This window comes from Rattus rattus, chromosome 9 (genome assembly GCF_011064425.1).
Source record: "Rattus rattus isolate New Zealand chromosome 9, Rrattus_CSIRO_v1, whole genome shotgun sequence".
In the NCBI taxonomy this organism is placed as follows: domain Eukaryota; kingdom Metazoa; phylum Chordata; class Mammalia; order Rodentia; family Muridae; genus Rattus; species Rattus rattus.
In genome coordinates, this window is record NC_046162.1 from 86,467,642 (window position 1) to 86,489,450 (window position 21,809).

Sequence of the window (21,809 nt, forward strand, 5' to 3'; positions counted from 1 at the left end):
TCTAGCTGTTCTCTGGAAGGCAGTATTAACAAAACTGACTACCTACAATAATTCACACATCTTAAACTCCACTTATATCCTATAGCTGTTCTTCCTCAAACTGATCTTTCTAGTTATAGAACCATCCATCTAATTTGTTGGTTTATTTCTTTCTTTAAAAAAAAAAAAAAAAACAGGGCTGGTGGAGAGATGGCTCAGTGGTTAAGAGCACCGACTGCTCTTCCTGAGGTCCTGAGTTCAAATCCCAGCAACCACATGGTGGCTCACAACCATCTGAAATGAGATCTGATGCCCTCTTCTGGTATGTCTGAAGATAGTGACAGTGTAATCATAATATATAATAAATAAATAAAATATTTTTAAAAAAACAACAACAACAACAAAACAAAACCCCGGGGGTGGTTGGCTCACGAGTTAAGAATGCATACTGCAGCCTCATGGTGGTTCACAACCATTTAACTCCAGTTCCAGGGGATCGGATTCCCTCTTTGGGCCTCTGCTACCTCCTGCATACACATGGTGCACACAAACACACAAACACAAATATGCACACACACAAAACAAACTTTGTATCATATATATGCACGTACACACACACACACACACACACACACACACACACACATTTTATGTGGAATATATGGTTTCTAATAAGAGCACAATTGGGAAGGGAGGAGTGAGAGTAGAGTCATATACAGAAACTAGATACTGGGTCAGAGAGAAGCCCAATGGTTAAAGAGCACCATTTGCTCTTCTAGAGGATGTAGGTTCATTTCCAGCACCCACATTGCAGCAGCTCACTTCTAAGCAACTCAATACTCTTTTCCTAAGCGTACAAGTAGTATCTAGACATACATGCAGTATGTACATCACACACATAAGATGGCCTTGAGATGGTAATTGCTGATACTGGATAATAGATGAGAGAAGTTCATTAACACTATTTTTATAAGCTTCATCTATTTTAAAATATACAACTTAAATGTCCGATATGTATATATACAAACATAGACACAAACATGTAACATGAAGGGTGACTTTTGAGGATAAACAACAAGGCTCTCCTGGGAAATCCTATATTGTATCTTGCATTCTAACAATATATAGTTTCCACATAGAATTTCTAGAAGCGTGCTTACATCACACCATCATTTGCTGTTTCTTCTTCCTGTATACCCTTATTTTCCTGTAACTCTCACAATTCTTACCTATTCTTGGCCAGGCATGAGTTCTTTATAAAAGTGTCTTCTTAACCATCTTCCTAAGCGCTAGATATCTCACTTCTGGGTTCTCACAGAACCCTCTGACATGTTGCTATTATAGTACTTATCTCATTAGATTGAAACAGTTGTTTCCTGGAGCAAGGTCACATCGTATTCCTATGGGTCTTTGTGACTGTGGAATCATTAAATAAATCACCAACAGGCATACCAGGTACGAATGGACTAGCAAAAAGGAAATCCAATGAAGTGGTTCATATTTATATAAGATCTCATCTTTAAAATTTCCTTTTACAGATACACAAATGGTAGTGCAGAGAGAGATTAAAAGATGCATATAAACAATTTCAAATACCAACATTTGCTTTTTAGCAATTTGTGACATCTCTGTTTTAAAATAAGATGACATAATAACGTTTACTTCTTAGGAATTGTCTTAATATAATTGTCAACATGTAGGCAATATTTACAAACCAAAATAGGCCCTGAAAGGATATCTTTTTTTATGTCTGGGTGCTTATCGCCTTCAGATAGTGATTAAAGGTGTGTAAAAAAGACTGGAGAGATTCTTCAGAGATTAAGAGCACTTGGGCTTTCTTGCAAAACACCCAGGTTCTGTTGCTGGCACCCACAGAAAGCCAACAACTGCCTGTAACATTTCCAGAAGATCTGTGCCCTCTTCTGGCCTTCACAGGCCCCGCACACACACAGTACAGACATGTATGTAGGCAAAATACCCATATCCATAAAATACAAACAAATAAAATGGGGGGAAGGTGGGATAGAATGGTACATGCCTTTAATACCTGAAGTTCGAAGGCAGAAACAGGCAGATTCTTTTGAGATTGAGACCAGCATGGTCTACATAGTGAGTTCTAGACCTGCCAAGGTTGCATGATGAGACTATGTCTCCAAAAAAAAAAAGTCAGGAAAACCCATTTGGGTCCCAGGATATCTCTCTCTCTCAATGGTAGGAGAAAAATGGGAATCCTTATTTTACAGTATTCTCTAATCCCATAAATCATTCGGGAAAAACAATACAATTTTAGTTAAACATTTTCAGTTAAAAACACTAAAGTAATTGACTCTAACAAATATTTAACATTGGAAAAGTCATATACCTCACAGCTCAAATACTTATGCTAAGCTTCTACCTCCTGACCTCAGAATACAGAGACCTGTGTGCAGTTAGCTACAGTGTAATCACTTTTGTGTGTCTATTATTGATACACTTTATTATTTATTTGTTTTTATTACTGACATCTTTTTAAAAATCTTTGCATAGGATTTCACTGGCAGACTTGGGCTCGGCAATCACCCTAGGTAACATTCTCCTACTCACAGAGGGTCTACTCAATGCTTTATACCTAACATGACACAAAGCCAGGATCTCACCTGCATTGGCTTTAAGGTCTTCAGGTGTAACCATGACAACAAATCGGATGGCACGTTCATTGCGGAACATTTCATAAGACCACCGCCGGATAGATCGCATGCATTTCACTGCTGCAATACCATTGTTGGCGATAAGAACCTGGGAGGTAGGGATGCGAAGTGGGAAGTGGAAGAAAAGTAGCCAAGAAAGGCAAAGATAGAAAAACAAAGATACATTTTTACTTATCTCCCTTTGTTACTAGTTGGAGTTGCGAGAAACAATCCCTACAGGATCAAGCAATACTGCCACATGTGCTAGCCAGAACTAATTTTTTTTTTCAAACTTCATTTCCTAAAAAAAAATTAAATCATAAACTCACATTATTTGTTTGTAAATTATTCAATCATAACTATCCATTACTAGGAAACATAATGTATATCCAATAAGAAATGGGGGAAGGCTACGCTGTGTGGCATTATACACTATTCTCTACTGTAGTAAGCGAGTTGGCATCCAGTGCTGTTTCCCAAAGTGCTGAACCCAGAGTGCTTTCGAGTGAAAGAAACTGCTCGGCTTCATGGTCACAAGGAAAACCTAAAAAAAATCAAATAATCCTGAAATTTTTCTGTCACTAAGCCTTCCATCTCCTTATGTGTATCTTGTAATCATACCCCTGAATATCTCACAGGCTAATAGATACATAATCTACCTTTATTGACAAAATGTAAGACACTGATGAAGAAATACTTTTAGGAGTGGGAATACTGATCCTTATAGTTTAATCTATTTCAACCGAGATATCCCCCAGGTATGACAAGTTTTAGGTAGCAATGACATAGAACTGCTTTTTATGGGGGGGGGGGGAATGACAACACAAAGAGTTTCATTACATAAGCCACAAACTCTTGAACTCCCTATGTCCCAACACCTCCCAAGTGCTACAAACTACCTGACATCTATGTGGTATATTTTCTCTAAACATCTCCAATACCTGGTAGGAGCCAGTAAACCCTAAGTCTATCAGCCTTCTTCTGAAACTCACTCTGCTCCTTTAAATCCAGTGCTGTCACATCTATCTTCCCACTGGCATTCCACAAGGTAACCAATTATTCCTTAAGCCCTCCCTGCCAGGTTAAAGAAGCTCTGCCTGTACCCACAAGATGTAGTGGGTAGTGATGGTGGTGCAAGCTTTAATCCCAGCAGATTAAATTGGGAGGCAGAGGTGGCTGGATCTCTTGAGTTTGAGGCTAGCCTGGACTATAGAGTGAGTTCTAGGACAGCCAGAGACGTGCAGAAACACACCCCCCATATCTCTCTCTCTCTCTCTCTCTCTCTCTCTCTCTCCCTCTCTCTCTCTCTCACACACACACACCCACACACACAAACTATCTCTCAAAAGAACATTAGAAGCAGAGTTTTAACTCCTTATCAACTATGACCAAATTACCACTGTTAATATATATGTATGTGTATTTTGTGTGTGTGTGTGTGTGTGTGTGTGTGTGTGTGTGTGTGTGTGTGTGTGTGTGTGTAAAGCAAACAGTGAGATTATGTACTAGTAGCATGCTAGGGAGATAGAAAAGACAGCCCTGCATAAAAAGGCCAAGTCCCTAAAAACCTAAAAACCACTTTGAACAAACAGAAATAAAATCTCACATACTTTAAGCAAAATAGTTTAGTAAGTTTAACTTACCTTCTCAATCACTTTATTTCCCCCAAAACGAGTAACAAATTCTGCTGGCGAAGCCACAGTGAAATCTCGTTGCGAGTCTATTTTCTTTCTGTCTCGACCTTGTTTTACTAGGTGCAAGCCGGACATGCTGGACCTATGCAAACAGAGAAGCCAAAAGAAACTATACCCAGAATGTCTCCAAAACACCCACATCTTCTGAGAACCCTTCACAGCCACACTATAACAACACTTCCCGGGACCCCGGTGGAGTCTACATGCTGCTGGGTCACAGGAAAGGAAACAATCCTAGAGGACATGAAAGCTCAGGCCTGTCACGCCAGCACTGAGAGGCTTTGGGGGGACTGCCTAGAGTTTCAGGCCAATATGGGCTAAAGAATGAGATTCTTGTCTGAAGAATATGAAGACAACAGGCTGCAGAGGTGACTAAGTGGTGAGGAATACTTGCTGCTCCAAAAGAGAACCTGAACATAGTTACCAGCACCACCGGCAAGGTGGCTAATCCGGGTCCAGGGCTCTGAATACCTCTACTTACCTCGGCAGATACCAGGCTACATGTGGTGCACAGATACACTCACTCAAAACACTCATACACATGAAATAAATCAAACCCAAGGAGGGGATGGTGATGCTGGAGATTCAGTTCAATTGTAAACAGAACATTAGTCTAGCAAGCACAAGGCCCTGGGTTCAATCACTAACTAGCATACAGGGTGAGGGGCACTCTATTTAAAAAAGAAAAATGGAACGCAGAAATGGCTCAGTGGTTAAGAGCACATAGTGACTGCTCTTGCAGAAGACCACAGTTCAGTTTGAAGTACCCATGTCAGGCAACTCCCAACTGTCTGTATCTCTAGACCAGGGGATTGGCCATCCTCTTCTGAACCCTGTGAGCATCTGCCCTCACATGTATACACACACACAGATGGACAGACAACCAGGCAGACAGAATCAAAATAAATCTTTAGGTATCTGGAAAAGCGGCTCATTGGTTAAGAGCACTGGATGCTCTTCCAGTGTCAGCTCAGAACCATCTGTAATGCCAGTCCCAGGGGATCCACTGTCTTCTTCTGGCCTCGGAGGGCACAGAGCACACATGTAGTTTGTGGACACATGTGGTCAAACACGCCCATATACATTATTTTTTAATCTTTTTTAAAGAAGAAAATCTGATGACCATGCAATTAAGCATAGTAGTTATGTCGAGAGAGGATGGCAGGAGTAGGGTAGAAGAGGCAAAGCCACATAGCCAGACATAGGTTACAGAAGGCCTAGGAGGGTTGGATAGTCAAGGCCACATAGCCAGACATAGGTTACAGAAAGTCTAGGGCCTTTTTGCCTTTTTTTTTCTTGAGAAAAGGTTTTTCTGTGCCCTGACTGTACTGGACCTCGCTCTGTAGACCAGGCTGGCCTGGAATTCATGAAGATCCACCTGCCTCTGCCTCCCAAGTGCTGGGATTAAAGGCGTGTGCCACTGTGCCCAGCTCCAGATTATTTTAACCCAGCAAGATGGTGCAGTGGGCATAGGTGCTTGCCCTGCAAGCCTGAGTTCAATCTATGGGACGGACTCTCATAAGATGGAAGGTGAGAACCAAGAAGTTATCCTCCGACCTCCACTGTGATTTGTGACATGCACATCCAAACACACACCATGAACACAATAGTAAATTTTAGACTAAACTATCTTTTAAGAGAATTAGTGGTCCACATGTAGTACATCACAAAAGAGGAATTATATGATCAAATAATTCTCTCCAGGCACGGAGGTACATGCCTTTAATCCCAGAATTCAGGAAGCAAAGGCAGAAGGATCTCTCAATTGGAGGCCAGCCTGGTCTACAATGTGAGTTCTAGGATAACCAGACCTACACATTAAGATTGTCTCAAAAAACAAAGACAAGCAAAAAATTCTATATATGAAGTAAGATAGAAACAGACACTAACATTCTAACATCCTGTAATCTGAGCAAATAAAGAGTAAGGGATACAGGACTTGGGAGAAGGAAAAGAAAAACATCATGAAAATAACAAGATGGAGAGGTTACGAGTGGAAGTTTTTAATCCCAGTGCTCAAGAGACAGAAACAGCAAGACCTCTGTGAATTCAGGGACAGTCTGGTCTGCAGATCAAGTTGCAGGCCAGCCAGAGCCTCACCGTGAGACACTGTCTCAAAATAAAATAAAATATTATTAAGAGGCTTTACTCTTTGGTTGTCTTGTTTCAAATTTTACAGTAGTATTTTCCAATCTTGGTTCCAATTTTAAATGTGAAACTATTTCTTTCTTCATCCTTTGGAATTGCATCTTTTGAAGAAATGGTACCAATCTCTTCTGATATTGTTTTTTCTAAAACTTATATAGCCTTACAGATTTGAAAAAAGAAAAGTAATTATTCTTCTCTCAGTATATCTATAAAAGTCAATGGGTAAGCTCTCTCCTTACCCTTTTCAATGACTTAAGATAGCTCTCTGTCCATTTCTTTTTTTTTTTTCTTCCATCTTTATTAACTTGAGTATTTCTTATTTACATTTCGATTGTTATTCCCCGTCCCGGTTTCCGGGCCAACCTCCCCCTAACCCCTCCCCCTCCCCTTCTATATGGTTGTTCCCCTCCCCTCTCTGTCCATTTCTTTGCTCAAAACAAGGCCTTACTCTGCAGCTCTGGTTAGCCTGGTGTACCCCTCAAGCCTCCTGCCTCAACCTTCCTATTGCTGGCATTACAGGTACGCACCACAAGGCTCAGCTAAGGTGGCTCCTCCCAGGCCCCCGCCCCACGTCGAGACAGGGTTTTTCTGTGCAGCTCTGGCTGTCGTGGAAGTTTAAAGCACAAAGAACTCTAATTTCCTAGGCCTCCTTTCAGTGTTTTTCCTACTGTGTGGTGAAACATCTATGGTAACATTAACAACGTCTAGAAACAAAGCTGCACACACTGTTCTCTGAACAAACCTTTCCTTCTCCGTCTGCAATTGTACCGGCTATGGATCCATCTCATTCAGGATCTAAGTCAGTAACACCATTGTATCACACCGATCAATAACATGGATGAATTTCACAAGCATCAGCCTTAAGGGAAACAACACAAAACTGCACAGTAACACCACATAAATGACACTCTGAAACTAGGATAACCGATCTGCAGTACAGAGAGCGTGCTCACGAGTGTGCTGGTGGGAAAAGCCTCAAAGGCACACAAGATGTAGATATTCTGTATGTTGATCTTGACTGAGATGATCACTGCACAAGTGTGCACATGTATCAAGACGACAAGTACTGTAATTTTTAAAGGGTAAATTTTAATATAGGTAAATTGTATCTCAACAAACCTGACTTCAAAAAACAAAACAAGATGATAAACAAATAAACAAAAACCCCCTCAGGCTAGGGAGATGGGTTGATGTTAAAAGCACTTTGCTGCTCTTCCAGAGTACCTAGGTTCAGTTCCCTGTACCCACAGAGTGGACCACAACTGTCTAGACTCTGTTTGCAGGGGATCCAGTGTATCTTCTGGCCCCCATCGACATCTGTACACAAATGTGTACATACAGACTCACAGGCACACACACACATGCATAGTAAATAACAATTAATACATAAGAAATTTTAATATCTTCCCAATAGCTCGGTAGGTGATTTTAAAGAAAGAGACAATGAACGTGAAGCCCCTAACTGCACAGACCATGCAAACTGGTAGGACCCTGCCTTGTGACTGTAATTTAAGTTTAACGAGTACAACTTTGAGAGGCAAACAGAGGCAGGGTACAGCTGAAAGCAGAACTCACTAGGAGCTCTCTGAGAATAAAGAAAATGTTCTCACATTAGGACCCTTCCATCTCTTGCTACGGTTCAATAGTTATCTCTTCTCCAGCCAAGCCATTAAATATTACTGAAGTTTTCCCTCTGAAGTGGTAGACCTACAGAGGCCAAGACAGGGTAAGCGATGAACAAAGAACACGAGGGAAACAGCAGTGCACTCAGGCATGGAGGACGGCAAAAGCAAGGCACCAGGTGAACAGAAAGCATCTCCCTCCCTCTCTCCCTCTCTCCCTCCCTCCCTCCCTCCTTCCCTCCTTCCTTCCCTCACTCCCCCCTCCTCTCTTTCCCCCACCTCCAGCCCCCATTCCCGAGAGCTATTAGAGAATAAGAATCTAGGCAAAACACAAACAGAAAAAGCAAGGCGACAGAGTGACACCTAAGAATCCCCAAGATGACAGTTAAAACTAAAGGGTAAATTGCTCCAAGAACGGTAGCTACTTCAGAATGTAAAGGGAGCAGATCAGCTGTTATGTTTGTGTACAATGCTAAAAGTTATGAAAGCTACTGTTCTGGCTCGTGCACACAAGACAGAATGAGCTACAAGTCGGGCACTCACACTAAAGCCCTAAGAAAACACAAGCCACGCTCTTTATCTCACCTTCTGCAGAAATCAGGATTACCACATGGTCCTACCACATCATTTCACATATCTTTTATCCAAATTCCGCATGAAAAATAAGGGTTTAGATATTCAGGGATAACTATGCCAGGAGGTCAGGATTAACACATGGTCCTACCACATCATTTCACATATCTTTTATCCAAATTCCGCATGAAAAATAAGGGTTTAGATATTCAGGGATAACTATGCCAGTTTTTATTCATTTCTTACAGAACAAAATCAGAGGCTGCAAAGGGTTCAGTAGTTAAAAGCCTTTGCTGCTCTTGCAGAGAACCTGGGTTCAGGTCCCAGCACCTACAACCATCTGTAAGTCTAGTTCCGGGAATCTAATACTGTCTTCTGACCCCCACAGCACCAGGCATGCAACCGATGCACATCCGTACACACAGGGAAAACACTCAGACACACAGCATAAATAAATCTTTAACAATGTAAAGAACAGATTGGGGATTTAGCTCAGTGGTAGAGCGCTTGCCTAGCAAGTGCAAGGCCCTGGGTTCAGTCCTCAGCTCCGAAAAAAAGAAAAAAAAAAAATGTGAAGAACAAAACCCAAAGAACAGCCTGTCTTTTCTTATAGAATAAAGAAAAATTATCTAATATTTCCCTATAAATTCAAGCTAGGACTAGTGGTAGTTTTCAGGATATAAGCTGCCCAACTAAACCATCTAAAACTTACTTTTGAAGTATATAATATCTCTTTTTTAATCTACAGAAACTTATGTATCAAAATAGAAAATGATGGGAGATTTTTCTTCAGATTTTGGTCTTATAAACATAACCACAGTCTTACCACCCCAACCATGCTCCGGTTCCTTCAACCCTAGGAGAGCAAGAGGTAGTGGGTAGGCCCTGTCTGCTTGTTTGGCTGTTTCAGTCACAGCAGATGCCTCAAACTACAAGTGTTTTGTCTACTTTGTCCTCAGTGTTTTCCCATTCCATCTATCCTCTTTCTTGCATTTTCTCCTTACTCATGGGTCACACAAATAAGTTGGTTTTCCAAAAGGACTCAGAGGAGTGGGGGGGGGGGTCTAACCTGAATTGCTAGGAACAGCAGCTCTGCTTTAGCTACAGCAGAGGTTTCACCAACAGACCCTTTGTTCTGAACGTCACCGGAGAAAGGCTCCAGTGCCCTTCCTGGCTGCCAGGGACACCTGACAGGGAGGACCCTGGGTAAAAGAAAACAACATTTACCACAACAACTAAGCCAAGAAAATAATGGGGTCACAAAACACAGAAGGAGGAGGGCAGCACAGCCAAAGTAGGTAATTTCTGATTTCCAATCAAAACAAGTAATACTGATTAGTACTTTCCAAGAGGGGAAAAGGCAGGCAAGAAGGGGAGGGCCGACAAGCAGGAAGGATATATGCCCTAAAGAACTTTGAAAAAGTGAAAAGGGATTTCAGGTCTTCCGTGAAAAAATTTTGGGTCTAAGCAGTAAAACTAAGACCAAAACCCGATCATAAAGCATGGAGGTGGTACAAAAGAGATATGGAAAGACATGGGTAACCCTTTAAAAGGAAAGGGGACCTAGACAACATTTTGGACAAAGACAAGAGGTCCAACTCATTTAAGCAGGAAAAGAAAATCCAGACTTAAAGGACTAGTGGGATGTACATATCACTTAGAAATTGAATTTGCCATAAAATTGTAAATAATCAATGGTAGAATGTTTCACAGCAGTTATTTTCCTGATGACACTGATTAAGCCGATACTCATGAGACTGCACCATTGTAGTAAGAAGGGCAATCTATGGAACAAAAGCCTCCTGAGACAAATCTTCAGGATGGTAATAACTCATTGGAGTCAACCTGATTTGACTCTTGTGCCACAAGAAAGTTTCTCCCTAAATGCTGGATGGTAACAGCCTAATAACCTTCCAGAGAAGACCTCCAGATCAGAAGTACACACATGACTGCAGTGCAGAGAGAAGACACGTGAAGATAAGAGCAAACTGAACAGATCTTACTCTCTTTTGGTTTTAGTTTTTGAGATAGGGTCTATGTAGCTCTGGCAGTCCTGGAGCTCACTATGTGGACCTGCTGGCCTAGCCTGGAACTCACAGATGCACCTGCCTCTGCCTCACCAGTGCCCAACTTTCTTAATATAATGTACTGAGGTGGCCATGGCTGAAAAGCCTCCAGGGCTACCTGTCATGACCACCAGCCGTAATACAAAACTGCAAGCCCCAGGTAGCTCTCTCTGCCGTTGCTTCATCCCCTTTCTACCAGTGAAGGTGGCCAAGCATCCCATTCCACTAGAGAATGAAACTGCCACAGAGGAGTCCTTCTATCATTGAACATCTCCATATAAAAATGTCTCAGAAAGTGGCGACACATACCTTTAACCACAGCAGTCAGGAAACAGACAGCCAGACTGCTGTATGAGGCTAACCTGATCTACTAACAAGTTCTCAGCCAACCATGGTTAAATAGTGACACTCTATCTAGGAAAAAAAAGAAATGAATAAAGTAAAAGAGCCCATGTGTTGAAAATCTGGTCTCCACAGTGGTTCAAAGGGGAGCCTCTTAAGGTGGGGAGTGATTGTACATCAAGCTCTGCCTCACCAGTGATGGATAAACTCACTGATGGCGTTACTGCAAGGTTGGAGGGGGCTGCTAGACACATGTCCTTGAAGGCTGGATCTGTCCAAGGTCCCATCCCTTCCTTTGTCTCTTTCTGCTTCACAGGTCTGAGTTGACAGCTCTGACCCATCAGCCCTCTCCACCATGATATCGTTTGCCTCCGGCCTAAAAACTAGAACCCACCAACAATAACCTGAAACCCCGACACTGTGAGCCACGAGAAACTTTGTTTATCTCTATATATTTGGTTGGGTTTTTTTTGGGGGGGATTGCGGGGGGCGCTCACTGGCTGTCCTAGACCTTACTCTGTAGCCCAGGCTAGCTTCAAATCCACAGATCCGCCTGACTCTGCATCTGTGCTGGGATTGAAGGTGTGCACCACCACCACCATCACTAGGCAATGTTTCTTCCCTTAAACTGCTCTTCTCAAATAGCTTGTCAGAGCAATAAAGGCAACACATAAGGCAGAAATGTGTGTGTGCTGTGTGTGTGTATATGTGTGTATGTATGTGTGTGCATATGTGCGCATGTGTTGTGTATGTATGTGTGCATATGCACATGTGTGTGTGCTCGTGTTTAGCTTTAAAAGATATTGCCAAATATAAAGTGGTTTTTATTGATTAATATTTCCACCAGTGGTGTGAGGATTTCCTGTGCTCTACATCTTTCTTGACATCCAATACTGGTGTTTTAGTTTTAGCCCTTGTGGTTGATATAAAAGTTTAACACACAGCCAGGTATAGCTACCTTTTAACCCAGCACTCAGGAGACAGAGGCAGGTAGTTCTGAGTTTAAAGCTAGCCTGGTCTACCGAGGTCGTTCCATGACAGCCAGGGCTACACAGAGACCCTACCTCAAAAACAAAACAAGCCAGAAGTCAGCTGTACCTATCACATGCCTGTCACCATCATGCTGGGGGTGGAGGCATTGGAGACTTTGGGTCTTGCTGGTTGGCAGGTTCAGGAAGAGACCTTGTCTCAAAGTAATAAGGCAGAGTGACATACAGGTTACTTGTTATCTTTCTCTTGATTCTACACATCCACAGAAGGATGGAAGAATATACCCAACACACACCCATGTGCATACACCATACACACTCATGTACACATACACACACACAAATCACAATGAAAAACGGATTCATAATAAAAATATATTATATCAAAACTTGAAGAATTTTAGTTGGACCTAATGGCTGGACAGAAAAATGGACAGACAATATGATAAAACAAATATAGAAAAAATGTTAGTGGTAGATTCTAAGAATTGAGCATTAAGTGCTCTCTGAAGAATCTTCTCACTTTGCTGAGTGTCTTAATCTAATTAAATTTGCTAAATATGGCAACTTTAGACACGTGTACTGAAGCTATATAAAATTAGTTGGCATTAAGGGAAACAGTAGAAGATACACAAGAATGCTATCTTTGAAACTTTTCTGTAAATATAAAATTATTTAAAAATAAAGACTTTAAAATTAAGTTTTAATATATTTTAATAACATAAGAGATTGTTACATTAAAAACTGAGCTGTGTTTTTACTAGGACATCATTTTTAATAAAATTTACTGTTAGGTGGTAAAAAGTTAACAAAATATTAAATAGTGATTATTACTGGGTGAAATACTTGTCAAAGTTCTAACTTTTATAATGAACATACTATTTTTTAATAATTTAAAAGTTTAAAACAATAAATGCACACATCACCTGTGTATTTATGCCAATGGAAAGATGTCAGGAAATGAACATATAAATATAGGAGGAATGTAAGGTTAGGAAGAGAGCTTTACTGGTAACAATCACACAGCTTTACAGAACAGACTCCTGAGACTGAGATCCACACATGGTCACAGGCAGCTCCTGCTTTCAGAATGGAAAGGAGGGAGCGTAAGCGACAGAGAGAGCAGAATATCGCCCCCAGCAAGAGGACCACATCACCGATCTCATAATGATCTTCTCTGTCTACTCACTACTATAGTTCCATGGCAACTGGCAACCACAGAATATTAAGGAAAGATGCTGAAAGAAAATTTGGAGAGCTACTCGGGGAAGGAAGAAAACTCAGGCAAGCCAAATTCGACATACTAAAGCAAAGGAAGACCTACACACTAGAGCCAGCTCCCTTTGTCAAAGTTTGACACAAACGAGGAGGGGAAAGGCATGTGATTTACTAATGTGTATTCTCAGTGTAAGAACTCTAAATGGGGGGTTGGGGATTTGGCTCAGTGGTAGAGCGCTTGCCTAGCAAGCGCAAGGCCCTGGGTTCGGTCCCCAGCTCCAAAAAGAGAAAAGAAAAAGAAAAAAAAAAGAACTCTAAATGGATGGTGTTTTCTGTAATCAAACCTTTCAACACTAAATAGCCAACTTTTTTTTTTTTAAAGATTTATTTATTTTATGTGAGTACACTGTAGCTGTCTTCAGACACACCAGAAGAGGGCATCAGGTCTCATTACAGATGGTTGTGAGCCACCATGTGGTTGCTGGGATTTGAACTCAGGACCTTTGGAAGAGCAGCCAGTGGTCTTAACCGCTGAGCCATCTCTCCAGCCCAATAGCCAACTTTTATGCAAAAGACTTACAAAGGTTCCTGGTAAAAACATTTTATCAAGCCAGGCATAGTGGCACAAGCCTGTAAACCTGGCATTTAGGAAAGGCAATATGATCATGTATTAAAGGCAGCCTGGGCTACATTGTAACTTCAATAGCATGAGTTTCATAATAAGACCCTGTTTCAAAACCAAAACAAGAAAATCATCTCAAATAAGGGTCTCTTGAAAGTAAAATCATTCCAGCACTTAGGAGCTCATGGGGGGACATATTTTTTTTAATTGAAGGCCAACATGGGCTACATAATAAGGCCATGTCTCACATATAAACAAGCATTTGAACCACATTATATTGGGTGTGGCATATTTTATATTCCTGAAAGCTATTATTTATCACCAGGCTTTAATGAAGTCATTAAACTGATTAAAGTCATAAAACACAAGGAGTTTAAGGTGATACTAAAAAGGAATTTTTATTTCTTTCTATGCCAAACAAAAATAGTTTAGCTTTAACTAAAAAAAAAAGTTCTGTAATGGGATCTGATGCCCTTTTTTTTTTTTTTTAAGATTTTATTTATTCATTTTATATATGAGTACACTGTCACTGTCTTCAGACACACCAGAAGAGGGCATCAGATCTCATTACAGATGGTTGTAAGCCACCATGTGGTTGCTGGGATTTGAACTCATGACCTCTGGAAGAGCAGTCAGTGCTCTTAACCACTGAGCCATCTCTCCAGCCCCTGATGCCCTCTTCTTGTGTTGTGAAGACACGTATAGTGTACTCATGTAAATAAACTAAATAAATCTTTTTAAAAATAGTCCTATTATTCATAGATTTTAATGAAAATGGTCATCTTCATCATGACAATGAAACTGACCACATTATTAGTGTTAAAGGAAACAGCAAAATGGTGTCTGCCACTGCTCAGCTACAGGGCGGAGAATATAGTGTCTCCCTTTCTTTTTCCTTACACCAAACAATCATCACCAATCACACGAATATTGCCATAAATTATTAACTTCTTCTCAAACAAGTCCCTGGTCACTCCTAGGTAGGGTACAGGAGTTGGGTGGTAATAAAATTAAGAAATTTAAGCAGGGCCAGATGTGGTTCATAAAGTCCTTAACCTGACCATTCAGTATTTTAACCATATTATTTTAAGGTGTTGAATATAAAACTGAGATGGAGTTTCAAATATAAATATGAAGTAGGTTTAAGACTCTCAGTACCTTAGGCGGTTAAAGACCAAAATCTGGGAGATACCTTGCTTATAATTGGACTTTAACCAGGAATTCGGCATACTAGCTTGAACAACTGTTTACAATCTTGTTTGACTGATAACAGGGATTGACATCGTGTGGTTCGTTTTAAGTACAAAACAATGTGACCTTAAGTGGCATCAGAGAAACTACTAAAACTAAAACTAGACGCCACCACATTGCATGTCAGTTACTAAAGTTAGGATGTATACACTTAGTCTTCTAACAGTCTTTCTTCTTAATTAATTCTGTTCAAGTAATTAACTGCTTTCAGAGATCTATCAACCTAACTACAGCTGCTAAGCCCAGGTTGACCTTACCTAATAAGAAACCTAAACAGTTCTTCAATGAAACTTGCCTGGTCCCATCAGGTTCTAACTATTCCTTAAGCTCTTGTTTTCAAGTACTTGGGTGATTGATAGAGCTCTTGGTGACTCTAGAAAAGCATGACGCATGTCTTCTTCTCCATCCCTAGAAAAGTCTACTTTCTATTCCAGCTCATCCATCAGACCGCTAAAATCTTTACTTAGCACCTGAAATGAAGCTCACAGCCATCATTCCACTTTGTTTCAGAGGCCTCTAGTTAACACTCCTGAGGAATGGGCGTCTCCTTAACCTCTATCAAGGGTAAGAGATCAGGATAGTCATTCCACAAGTTGCCTGTAAACTCAACCAGTTTCTACTTAGTATTCCAAGAGTGAAAGCAGGGCCTGAATCATCATCATCATTTTTTTTTTTTTTCGGAGCTGGGGACCGAACCCAGGGCCTTGCACTTGCTAGGCAAGCACTCTACCACTGAGCTAAATCCCCAACCCATCATCATTTTTCTGAGAGGAAATGAGTTCAAGGAAAAATTGTGGATCACCAATGATCACATTCAATTTAATTAGCACAGATATCACTGAAGTCTTTCCATCAAAGAAAGAACTTAAATTACTCCCAAAGACACTGCCATATCCACAGATAAAATGGATGGAGGAAGAAACCTTGCTCTATTTGGAACACTAGCTAAGAAGTCAGTGGAAACTGGCCTCTGCCCAGGCTGCTGATCACACTCCTGCCCACGAGCAACCAACATGAGAGTTGTGGCAACAATAAGGCATGCAAGACATTCTCAGGCAGTCATGCCACTGGCCACACAGCCTCTGCCTGACAGCCATGGACCTTGGGAATGGCTTGGCACCTACACACTGCCTCAGAATATCATCAGCTGAGTTTCCTGTAATAGCATTTATTGCATCATTGCCAAACTCAATGTCCTAATTCAACAACTGAACACGATGTTTTACACAAAATTAAGTTAAACGAATTTCTCAAAGAGCCATGTGACTTCAAAGATTTAGCATGAAGCTAGTCTTTCTTAATAGAGGACTATGACATTTTGAGACTTATCCTTGGTTGTATGGGAAAATGTACTACATTACAAAAGTTGTGATGGTAGTGGTGTTGAGACAAAGTCTCCCTATGTAGTCTTTCTTGTATGTCCTGGAACTCACTATGTAGATCAGGCTAGCCTCAAACTCACAGAGCTCTGCCTACCTGCCCGCCTCTGCCTCCCAGGTGCTGGGATTAACGGCATGAGTACTACCACATCCAGACCTATTGCAAAACTTTTAGTACGTCTGTCCTCCAAATGTGACTGGTCTCAGGAGTTCACAACTCCCATACACTCCCAGATGACTTTGAGGGGAAAGGTATTACCAGTACTCACCCTAAGGGTCAACCTAAGTTAGTCATAAAGCAGCAAAACATGTTTACATAAAGTCTTAAGTTCTAGTCCCTCATGCTAATGCTTCCTTTTGACCCCAGGTTAGATATAACACTTTGTTCATTCACTCTAGAAAGCCAACCTTATCAGAAACACTTACAAAAGTTTTTTTTAAAAAGAAAAGAGAAGAAAAGAAAAGAATAGGTTGTAAGGTCAGGCAATCAGAGTAAAACAATTACAAAAATTCAATAGGGACATTTGAGTTTGAATTCTCAACCTTAACCAAGTTATTTTCCCTCATCAGACCTCAGTTTTCTTACCTACAAAAACAAGAGCATCTGGCTCATCCGGCAAGGTTGTCTGTGCCGAATCACAGTGATCAGGACGCTAAGCCAGGACAAACCCATGTTTAAGGTAAGCCTAAGGAATAAGAGATCCTGTACTGACGATACTTAAATATAGCACTAAAACTTTAGGTAAGGTATCTGCTTCACTGCAAGTCCCAGGAATCATGAAATAAAACATAACTAAGTTGCTTTACTCTTCTGACCTCCACATAGCTTAAATGGGAATGATTACTAATGTATACTAACCGCCTAATTTTACAGAAGCTACGATTTCAAAAGCCCCACAGATAACAACAAATACAGAATGGAGTTTCACTGCAGAATCAATATCTTCAGTATATAAAAAGAAGCCTAATTATTTTATGACCCATTAATAACAGACTATCAAGATAATAACAGTAGCAGCACCTACCCTAATTTGTGTTTATCTAGATTAGAACTACAATATTTACAATACATTAGAATCATCTAGATAACATTTTGATTTTGGTTTTTTTTAACTACATAGTCTCTGTGTGTTCAAATTTCTAGGGATGAGGATAATTTCCTAAAGTTTACTCACATAATATTTGATCCAAAATCTTTAAACCTAAGAACTGAAAAGCAAATGACTAAACAAGTTATCTAATCAGCCACCAATCAAAGGATGTGGTGGTTTATACCAGTACCCCAGCAGTCCAGTAACTCTAGCACTCCTAAGACCAGGGAAGCGAGATTACGAGTTTAATGTCAGTCTGGGCTGGACTACATAGTGGGTTTGAGGCCAGCCTGAGTTACATGAGGCCCTGTCAAAACAAAACAGATTTCTTTACCGTGAGTGAGGTAGCACACACCTCTAATACCAATGCTAAGAAGGTAGAGTCAAGAGGATCAAGAATTCAGGCATTTGGAGCGACATCAGACCCAGTTTCTAAAACAAAATATCCATAGGCACTGTGCATAGTTCCAGCACTAAGGAAGCAAAAGCAGGAAGGTTTCAACAAGCTTCAGTCTGTTCTATATAGGAAGTTCCAGTCCAACCGGAAATCATAGAACCGTGACTCAGAACACAAACAACAAAACCATACGGGCTAAGGATGAAGATCAGTGGTTAAGCGTTCACCTAGCATGTATAAGGCCCTAGGTTCAATTGATAGCATTGATATTGGGGGGGGGGGGGAGACAGACTAAAAATTTGGCCATGTCTGCAAAAGTTAGGACATCATTAATCAAAGTACTACAAAAGCTGAAATTCTTCAACTGAACTCTCCTTCCCTGGGTCATATTGAAGGACCTAGTATGTATAAAGGGTGGAAAACGGAGAAAAAAATACTCCCTAGCCTGAAAAGTGCACCATTTCCTAGTCATAGAAGATGGGCCAGGTGAAAGGAGGTGAAATTAATATATTCTTATTCCTTGCAGAACATAAGCAGTGAAAATAACAGATTAAACACATTAACCATGAAGCAACTCTTCTCACCTCATGTGAAAGGCCAAACCATCCTGTAAGGCAGAGATCCCCAAATCAGAAAGTGTATCTGAGCTGACAGAGGCTGGTGACAGGGAGCCCTCCTTCTCCTCTAGGTCCAGCTTTACCAGGTTACTGATCTCATCTTCTGAGTTGTCTTCAGACACGGACCCAATTATGAATCGGGAGTGCTGGTTCAGCTCCAGGGTTTTGGCCAACGGAGATGGTTCATCCATTATTCTTTCGAAATAAGCTCTCAGAGCTGCGGGGGAAATGAAGAGAAGAGTAGGTCATAAGCAATAACCTATAGGTGAGGACACGCAAGAAAGTAAAATATAAACCACAAGTGGCTTGGAAACAAGTCTAAGTCTGAGAACTGCCTTCCCTAGCCATTCTTTCTTGATTTCTGTTTGTTTTGTTTTTTAAAACAGGGTTTGTCTCTGTAACAGCCTTGACTGTCCAGGAACTCACTCTGTAGACCAGGCTGGCCTTGAACTCACAGAGAACCACCTACCTTTGCCTCCGGAGTGCTGGGACTAAAGGCTCCACGGCTATTCTATTCCCATACATTTGTTTCCTCCAAGGGAGGAAAAGAGAGATCGCAGTAACTATGATTATAAATTACAAGTTTTAGAAGTATTCCTCACAGTCTATAAGCATTACCCATCTCTTCACTAGTCCAGTGATCCTGGGATAATTCTATCAATGGGAGGGAGCCCTTTACTGTAAGCCAAAGCTGTTGTGAGACTGAGTCATCTGCAGCGCCATGGGTAACGAAGGCTAAGAGTTTAGCAAGAGTGGCAACTGCTTGAAACTGGATGGTTAAACTACATAATGATCCCCTGGCTCCAAAAACCATACAATGAAAAGCTATGAATTTTACTAAGCATACGTATTTAAAGTAAAAAATTAAACAGAAAACCCTTGTGTGAACATGGTTATTTTTTAACTGCTTATTTTAAAAATCTTCCCCCAAATGTTATTTTTGTTGTGAAATTTTGTACACAGAAATGGTAGAGGGAGCCAATCTAGCACCAAATTTTAAATCTGTACTCAAAATGGTCGATGTGTCATCTCAAACTCCATTTTTCTAGATACAGGATCTTACTAGACAAGATTAGTGGCTAATGAACAAACTTAACCAAAAATAGTTACCAGTTCAAAGCCCCACAACAAAAACAAAACAAAAAACAAACAAAACAAAACAGAAAAACAAACACCACACTAAGCTAAAAGTATCCTTTCCCTTCAAAATACTTATTTTAAAAACTTTAAATCATGGTATGGTGGCACATGCCTTTGATCCCAACACACAAGAGGCAGAAGCAAGCGGATCTCTGTGAGTTCCAGGACAGCCAAGGCTGTAAATCTATCTACATGTCAACTCGGTACTAAATAACCAATCACTTTTATTCAGAAAATGGTTCTCAATCCTAATTTTAAGGTGTTCCGAGTTATAGCACTATTAGAAAACAATTTATTGATAATTTTATATGCTATAATCCACTATCAAATATAAAAGTATATGGAGCAGTGTTTGATCATATCAGACAAAAAAGGTCAATGTTTGATACGGTGTGGTAATAGTTTTAAGGATTTTTTTTTAAGATTTATTTTATATGGGAGTACACTGTTGCTGTCTTCAGACACTCGGAAGAAGAGGGCATCGGATCCCCATTAGAGATGGTTGTGAGGCACCATGTGGGTGCTGGAAATTGAACTCTGGAAAAGCAGTCAGTGCTCTTAAGCACTGAGCCATCTCTCTAGCCCACTCCCCCCTCCCCGCCCCCTTTTTTTGAATCTGAGGATTAAAGGAAGGCCTTCACATATAAAGCAGGTGCTCTACCATTGAGCAATACCCCTGTCCTCTTCTACCTTTGTTTGTTTGTTTGTTTGTTTAGAGATAGTTACACCAAATTGCTCAGGCTGACCTTGAACTTGCTCTGTGGACCAGGCTGACTTTGAAAGGTGATCTACTGAGCAGCCTCTGAGGTATGGGGATTACATATCTCTGCCACCAGACCTGACTCAGTTTTTAAATGTTCGGATGGTGGTGAGTATGCTAAAATTACACATTCACCATTCTTTTGGTATGATTTATAAGTCAGAGTTTATCTGTTTAGAGGCAAAATAATATTTTCAATTGTTAGAACAGTAAGGTTCCCAAAATGTTATTCCTGGACCTGGGAGTTGCTACTAGAGAATTTGTAATAGTGTGAATTCTTGGGCCTACCTTAAACCAACTGTTTCAGAAGCTCTGGACTGAAGTATAATAATATGTTTTTAAAAAGACACAAAGCTTAAAAATCACTGTGCTGCAAGAGAAAATAACAATAACAAACTGCCAGGAATACAAAATATACAGATGAAAATAAGAGAAAAAATTGTGAACATTCTGGAACAGAGCTGAAGAATACTTAGGCTAACTTTTATTTTTAAAACTAGCATTAATAAATACATACAGAAGTGAGACAATGGTGAAGAGGTCTAGAGGGAGGGGCAGAGGAGAACAAGACAGGATAGCATAGAGGGAAGGAAGACAAAATATCGCTTTTTTCTGCTAGGTAGAATCTAGACTTAAACATATCTTTATGTATATATATGTACATATATATGAAATGTAAATAGAAAATGAATATTTAAGGTGAGGAAAGGGACCAAGAAGGGTGGGAAGAGGGACTGAGAGGGGCAGTGCAAGGGTGAATGGAAAGGAACAAAACAAAAACATTTAAAGTGGCACTTGCCTAGCATACAGGAGGCCCTGTTTCAATACCCAGCAATGGAAAAAAATTGTCTATATTTATTATACACTTGCACTGCAGTATTGTATTTCTTTTTTTTTTTTTTTTAAGTCTCCAAATTGTATGGAGTTCAGTCAATAGACAAATCATTAGGAGAAAAGGGGAGTTAGGGAACAACAGAAAAGGAAAAAGGCAGTCCAACACACTGACCACTTTAAAAATAGTAAACGATACAGCAAGTGAAGAGAATGAAAAAAATAAAGGCTGGTCAAGGTTTTGGAGAGGCGAGGAAGAGACAGCGTCTCAAGCTTCTACAGCAGAGAATGACTTGCCTCGACCTCCCAGCAGCAGGGATGACAGGAGTACACCTCCACACCTGCCTTACAGCTGCTGCCTTCACAGGGGAGCGAAGGCACACATTCTAACATAATCTGACTGAAAGCTGATGGTCACAAAAAT

The 21,809-nt window shown here is 40.6% G+C and overlaps 1 protein-coding gene across 1 annotated transcript in view; it reads right to left on the reverse strand.

The window, feature by feature from the left end:
- The window catches only part of Acaca (acetyl-CoA carboxylase alpha), a 259,500-nt gene that overhangs the window by 173,620 nt on the left and 64,071 nt on the right, over positions 1-21,809 (reverse strand). The window contains exons 3-5 of the mRNA XM_032914502.1: positions 18,622-18,871; positions 4,289-4,421; positions 2,616-2,754 (exon numbers count right to left, since the gene is read on the reverse strand). Coding sequence (XP_032770393.1) covers positions 2,616-2,754; positions 4,289-4,421; positions 18,622-18,871 — 522 coding nt within the window. The remainder of the gene's footprint in view (positions 1-2,615; positions 2,755-4,288; positions 4,422-18,621; positions 18,872-21,809) is intronic.